Source organism: Primulina eburnea, chromosome 5, assembly GCF_022965805.1.
Source record: "Primulina eburnea isolate SZY01 chromosome 5, ASM2296580v1, whole genome shotgun sequence".
Taxonomy (NCBI): Eukaryota; Viridiplantae; Streptophyta; class Magnoliopsida; order Lamiales; family Gesneriaceae; genus Primulina; species Primulina eburnea.
In genome coordinates this window covers 5079699-5087537 of record NC_133105.1, presented here as the reverse complement: position 1 = coordinate 5087537, position 7839 = coordinate 5079699, and the positions used below count along the sequence as shown (strand labels likewise).

At 31.1% G+C, this 7839-nt stretch overlaps 1 protein-coding gene across 1 annotated transcript; it reads right to left on the bottom strand.

Annotated features, from left to right (window-relative positions):
- Positions 1 to 2969: 2969 nt before the first annotated feature.
- Positions 2970 to 4976, bottom strand: LOC140832605 (uncharacterized). Its single transcript, XM_073196705.1, has 2 exons — positions 4178 to 4976; positions 2970 to 3838 (listed from the first exon to the last, which is right to left on the bottom strand). Exons 1-2 carry the CDS (start codon positions 4488 to 4490, stop codon positions 3060 to 3062), a joined length of 1092 nt encoding a protein of 363 aa, XP_073052806.1. The 5' UTR covers positions 4491 to 4976; the 3' UTR covers positions 2970 to 3059.
- Between the last annotated feature and the right edge of the window lie 2863 nt (positions 4977 to 7839).

Below are 7839 nucleotides of genomic sequence, written 5' to 3'. Positions count from 1 at the left end.
TCACAATAAAATTTTACTACAACAAGGAACCATTTTTTGAAAATTGAATCAGCAATCACACACATCCATTTGATGGAAATAGAAAGGTGGAAAAGACTTGTTGTTTCAGGAATAGGTTGTGTACACTTGTAATATTCCCCTTTCCCTAACATCATCTTCGTATATACTTTTTTTCTTCTATTTATCTCCTAATTAAAGCATAGAGTGACACCTCTTCTTTCTTTATCCCAGAACCCAATTCTAACACAAACTTCGTGTAATTTCGGTGCACGGCAGAGAAATTTCCCAGCTTCACAATTCCGAGGATAAAATCTTACGATTGATTGACGACAAATGGTCTTACATTGTCCTAATGTTAACCTCGTTTTAGACGTAGACTTGTTTGTTTTCCAATTTACATTTATTATTATTGGGAAAAACAAAGTTCACAAAAAAATATTTGAAACAACTAAAATATGATTTTTCATGTGAGATAATACACTGTATCGCGGGATGGAATAAATGAAGACAACTCAATTTAATTCCTTCACGGTTTGTAACAAAGAATGGGTCAACGTGCATCACAGGAAAGCCACCTTTAAATGTAGATATATGACAGGAAAAGAAAACAAGAAGAAATCGTTGTAAATGGTTTCTTACGGGTTGTATTTGTGAGACATATCTCTTATTTGGGTCATCCATAAAAAAAGTATTACTTTTTAAGCTCAGAGTAGTACTTTTTATATTGAATATGGGTAGAGTTGATCCGTCTCACAGATTAAGATCCGTGAGACGGTCTCACATGAGACTCACTCTAAAAAAAATAGATCAGTTGTTCCATATCTATCATTATTTTCCACGCTATTAGGGCATCTGCATCCCTAGTAAATTAATGTATGTTATTAACTTTCTACCTCTTCAAAAAGTGTGATGTCCATGAGCCACATAATCATTATATTAACACTTTCTCATTATTAATACACACTCACATTCATTTAATATCACATTTCATTATTTATGGGTCTCATTGTCCACTTATTCATCTTTTTATATTTTATATTAATTAAATATATTTCTAATTTTGTTTAAAAATTTACAATAAATATTATTGAAAATATATATATATATATATATATATATATATATATATATATTAGTTTTGATGGATGAGTGATACTTCATCGGTGCTCACATAGATGTATATGATATCAAAACTAATATATATATATATATATATATATATATATATATATATATATTAGTTTTGATGGATGAGTGATACTTCATCGGTGCTCACATAGATGTATATGATATCTATATTAGTTTTGATATCATATACATCTATGTGAGCACCGATGAAGTATCACTCATTCATCAAAACTAATATATATATTTTGATATCATATACATCTATGTGAGCACCGATGAAGTATCACTCATCCATCAAAACTAATATATATATATATATATATATATATATATATATATATATATATATATATATATATATATATATATATATATATTAGTTTTGATGGATGAGTGATACTTCATCGGTGCTCACATAGATGTATGTGATATCTATATTAGTTTTGATATCATATACATCTATGTGAGCACCGATGAAGTATCACTCATCCATCAAAACTAATATATATATATATACATATATATATATATATATATATAATATAATATAATATATATATATATTCAAAAAATATGTTTGGCTTTTTTGTTTTATGTGAATTAATGAGACTAATTCTGATGCTGATATGACAGCCAAGATTTTTAATGTATATCTCCACATTGGTGCATTTGATGTTAATAATTACCTATTAATGCGTCAATATGGATGTTCTTAGTTAACTATATATGATCCGCAAAATTCTCTACTTTTTAGTTTTTCTGCAAAATATCCTAGTATTTTTAGGCGGAAATTTTAAAAATAAAGGAAACTCACACATTTTTTTCCAAGTGTTATGTTACCATATTTGTTTAGATTATGAAGTACAGAAAATCACACTTTAATAATTTTTTACCTCCCCTCAAAAAAAAAATTTTTTTACCAAAAAATTCAAAAATACGTCATCTCTCTAATTAATGCATTATTCATAATATCTAAATCAAAACTAATAAAATATATTATATAACGTACATATGCGTAATGCATGAAACACACGAACCATAGACTTAACTAGTGGTATACATTTGTCATTTTTAAATTAAAAAGAAAAGTAAAAAAACTACGGTAAAAATCTCCCTTTCATTCCAATGGCCCGATATCTTTCCATTTTGCCATTTTGGATAAACCTAAATTTGCGATATTGGTTTTTTTTTTTTTTATCAGAGACGACACCTCATATTAAATTTAAAATTTGATGTCAAATAAACTAAAATATCTCTCGTGTAAAACGATCTCACGAATTTTTATTTGTGAGATAATTCAACCATAGTAATATTTACAATAAAAAATAATACTATTAACATAAAAAATAATACTTTTCATGGATGACTCAAATAAGAAATTTATCTTACAAAATACGACTCATAAAACCGTCTCACACAAATTTTTACTATTAAACTATATTTGACTATAAGATATGGACAATGATATTGATTAATTTAATTTAAAATGCTATCAATTTTCATTATATTTAAAAATATATTTTTAAAAATATTTGAGAATAATGAAAATATTTATGTTATCTATATATATATATATATATATATATAAATCGATACATGTACTAAAAATTGACTTCATATTTATGTTAAGGCTTATCAACTCAAATCATTACTTTTTGTTTTGAAAAATATTGTTTTATGATTTCAAAATATTTCATGAATGCTGACCAGATAACATTTAATAACCCTTAATACAATATGCAAAAAATATATATATATTTTTATCGATAGTGTCAACCCTATATATAATTTTAAACAAGAAAATGCAGAGTTTTAAATTTTTAATATATATTTGCTAAAGATTAAAATTTAATGTAATTATATTGTTATATTATGAAAATCCAAAATAAATATAATTAAAAAAAACACTAATATATCAGCTGAAAATCAAATTAAGAAGATGATGGAGGAGGATATGGCTGTGTGGTCCACGGCGGCGCGGGAAAATTCTGGTCGCTCCTTTGATATTGTTGATCGCTCCCTGGTGGACGGAAACTTATAGTTTGGCCACTAGAGAACTGCAGGGGATACGAAGAAGAAGAGGAAGAGGTGGAAACCGATTGAGATATGAATGAAGGCTGCGAAGAAGATGAAGAATCCGATGCATCTGAGTATAAACCAGCTAATGATGGATTATACAGCATTTGCTCAAAAATATTCGTGGATTGCTGCGGCTGGAAATCGGCGGTGTTTTGAAGTAACTGCGAGTATTCCCAGTAGTCTCTGGCGGAGGATTGGAAGAACGCCGGAGGTAGAGTGGGAGCCGCGGCAGCGGATGGCTGAGTAGGAGTTAACATGGTGGGTTGTGTAGATGGAGGAGGTGGCATTAGTCTCACGTTTTCTGGAAAGTTGAGTTTGGCTCTGTTGCCTCTGAAACGCAGGGCGGCCTCGTCGTATGCTCTGGCCGCGGCTTCCGCCGTGTCGAAGGTGCCAAGCCAAACTCTGGCCGCTTTGTGTGGGTCACGTATTTCTGCCGCCCATTTCCCCCAGGGTCTCTGCCGTACTCCTCTGTATCTTTTTCTTTCTCCCGTCTCTTCTTGTGAAGTCGTGGTTGAGGATTCGGATTGTGTAGTTTGTTCTGCTGCGGTGGCGGTTGAAGCCGAGGAGGGAATGGGTGGCGGTGGTGCCGTGGCGGTAGTAGCTGGTGTCACACCTGAGCTTCTCTCTGCATCTGAAAGGAAAAACAATTAACAAATGGACAAATTTGGTAAAATGGTTGACAATGAATTGGATAAGCACAAAAATTCATTAAGAAAAATATGAAAAACAAATACACTAGAAACTCAGAATTTGTAGGATAACTCAAATACTTATTATAAAGGATAAGAATTCAGGTCAAAACACTAGAATAATAAAATCTTCGGACTGATTGTTTATTTTTTAACAAAAAAGGAAAGAAAGAAAAGAACTTTGAAGCAATCAAACCAAACATGGCGTGATAATAGAGATGCCACAATCCAAAGAATATCGAAAATTTTAAAAACATAATATAATATCAATAAAAACCCACCTGGAGGTTTAACCGAGGAAGACGACTCTTCAAACCCAGAATAAATCATCCGAACTTGCTCCGATACCTGAGCGGCGCTTCCTTCTTGATCACGTCTTCTCTTCTGGCCCGCCGCCCACGAGCCAGAGCTCGAAGACGAATAAACAGGGGAAAGAGTTTCAATAGCAGTGGTAGTAATGATGCTGCTAGTCTGTTCGGACTTTAACCCCATCTCGTCACCTTGCCTCTGTCCTGACACGATTCTGTATCCGGAAAGAGTAGACGGTGCCACCACTGCAGACAATAGGTAATCTGGCTGCTCCTGTTGTTGCATGGGGAAGTACGGCACCGCGGCGGAGCTGGTGGTTGTGCTCTCAACATCTTCTGTTGCCTGAAATCTGGCGAACTCGCTGATGTCTCGTCTGTTCGCCACCTTTACTACCCAACTCAACTCCAAGCAGCAAGAATCGACACAAACCAAACAATTTTCTGATAAAAATCAAGCAGACCCTTCTGACAATATGTCCAAAATCTCGCCCCAATAAAACAGAAAAACCAAACCACAAAATCAACTTTCGGTGATGCCTTTAATTACGCGCCGTCCCCGAAACTTCCGCAGCCGCCTTTTGAAGAACAAGCGCATGCAAATTTAAATATATATTGAGAACCTTGATCAACGAAGACGACCCTTTCTCTTAGAACTAAAATCAATTAATATAAGAATAAGCGAAAAGGGATATTGTTTCAAGCACTCTCAATGGAACAGTAAAAGTGCACCTCTCCTTCTTAAATGTTTTTCAACATATCACAATAGAAATAATGTCTCGAATTCGCTTTTTCGTAGGTTCTTTTAATGTGTTTTTAGCCGACTATAAATTATATGCGTTCCCATCATCAATTTGACCGGTTTATTAAGCTGCCTGTTCGAAGACCCGAGATTCTTGACGGTGCTGGACTTTTTGGTGTGCAAGTAAGCTTAATTGTGTGTAGTCATTCGCGGCACCACTTACCCATATTAAACCAAGTTGGAGACGGAAACAAGATTAAGAGGTTATAACCTCATTATAAGTGGTTTATATAATTAGTTTTTTTCCAAATAAGATTCTCAATTCCAATTTTCTGAATTAAAATTGGTGTACAAGAGAATATAATGTGGTTCCGAGATTCAGTCGTTCGGGTTCGGGTTCGGGTTCGGGTTCGGGTTCGGTACTCCAATGTTACTGAGAGGGCTAATTTGATGACAAAGTTCTAACCCAAATTTTTGATTGTGAATGACACAAGCCTCTCAAGAATATTAATTTTTTTGTAAGATGATATTACGGAGAAAAATTGACATAAAATATTGAAATCTTTGTTTTTTTCTTTAAACAACTTGGATTTGACATATTTTAATTTGAATTTAAAATTTGTAGTTGCAAGATTGACATCTAAAATAACCTATTTAAATAATTCAACTCATTGTTATTATCATAAAGAAAAAGATGTGGTTTGAGTAATCGGGTTTGAATGGTTTTTAAATATATATATATACGTACAAAAACTTGTGTGAGACGGTCTCACATATCGTTTTTTGTGAGACAGATATCTTATTTGGATAATCCATGAAAAATTATTACATTTTTATGCTGAGAGTATTATTTTTTATTGTGAATATCGGTAAGGTTGACATGTCTCACAGATAAAGATTCGTGAGACCGTCTAACAAGAGACCTAATATATATATATATATATATATATATATATATATATATATATATATATATATATATATTGACCAAATCAAAGGTTTTATAATTTGATTTTTCTATACTTTATTGATAAATAAATAATAATAGAGGACGCATAAATATAAATGGCTTTTCGCCTCTCCACTCTTTTGCACGAAAGATTTATATAAATTATACAAGGATGTCCTTAAATATAGTATATATTAATTTTTCAAAATTCAAATATTTTTTTAAAAATAATATGCGATTTGGTCAAAGCACGTTTCCTATTTGAATTTTGGACGATACCAATAATTTATAATCAAATAATTACACAAGGAAAATTAAAGGGCATTGAATGGGAGGCTTGAAGAATTCACAAGTCATATAAATACAAAATATATATGATTAAATTCTATATTTTAATAAATAATGCTTTATTATACAAAAATTGAGTATTTATGGTTTTGGTGTGCACATATCACATATTAATTTATTAAATATTTTTGTTTCATTCTCGAATTATATAAAAAATTATAGTTATAAATCATATGTTATTTTTATATATTGATTCTTATATTTATAATATACATCTCACGTAATCGCAAAAATAATAGTTCGGTGGATTTGGTCTGGATGAATAAACGATATGGACGAGATTGGTAGGGATTAAATCATTAAATCACACGTGGATTCATTCGGTGAAAGCTAGTGGGTTTCATTAAAGAACCATAGGTTTCAGACAGGTCTATATAGGCACAAAAGAATGACCTAATTCTTCATTTACTTTAAATTAATGCAACTTTATTATTTTAAAAAATAACATTAATGATGATTTTTTTTAAAAATTTTTTTTTTAAGATGTATAAATAATTTTATAAAATTTAATGATTTAATCATGTATATATGTAATATAAAATAAACAATTTCACATTCGTTTCCTTAGAATAATGATTAAATGCATATGGCCATCATCATGCCACTGAAGAAAGAGTTGCCCATCTACCAAATTAGAAGATATCAGGCATGGGTACGAAGGAATCAAATTTGCTTTCGAAATTATTAAATTTTAGTAATTCTCGAATTTATTAGAACTTTTTTGGAATAAAACACGAATCAAATTTATTTTGTTCGATAATTCATAAAAAGTTCGCGAGTTTTAATATTTTATCAATATAATATAATTTGAAAATTTCGGACATTTCAATATAATATAATTTATAAATATTAGAAATATAGTTCGAATAATTTGAATATATATATATATATATATATATATATATATATATATATATATATATATATATATATATATATATATTTAAAATCTTTCGGACATTTCGAGCTTTCGACCAAAGTTCTTGAACCCTAATATCCAAACAATAATTCGATTCATGAATATATTCTAATATTTCAAGCTGAGCTCGACCAAAATATTTGCAAATTTCAAATTTCTAACAAACTCGAATATGTTTAATTCGATCTGAACTCGAGCCTTAATTTTTACCTATTATTAACCTTAATTCGACTCGTTTGTATCTCTAATGTCGAGGTGTCGACTCCATAAAAAGAAATATGTTAAATTAATTAATAAAAACAAATCTCAAATACAATTTATTAAACGTGCCATTGTCAATTTGCCACTACTTACTATATTAAAACTAATAAAAATTAGCTTATAAACTCAAAGATGACAATAGTTCATATCTAAACTCGACCTCACATAAAACCGTACTCTGTCCGGATGAGTCTAGATCAACGGGTTTGGACAGTTTTGGTGTGGGTCTCGAGTTTGCAAAGACCCGACCCGACCCGACCCGACCCGACCCATATATAATATATATGTATAATTATTTAGGTGATCTTTTTATGTTTGGCGAGCTTCGAGTTTTAGGTCGGTTTGAAGAGACCGGATCGCAGATCTAGTTTTTTTGGCGGGGCGGGTTCCAGGTTTAACGAAGAAACAATTACCATGGA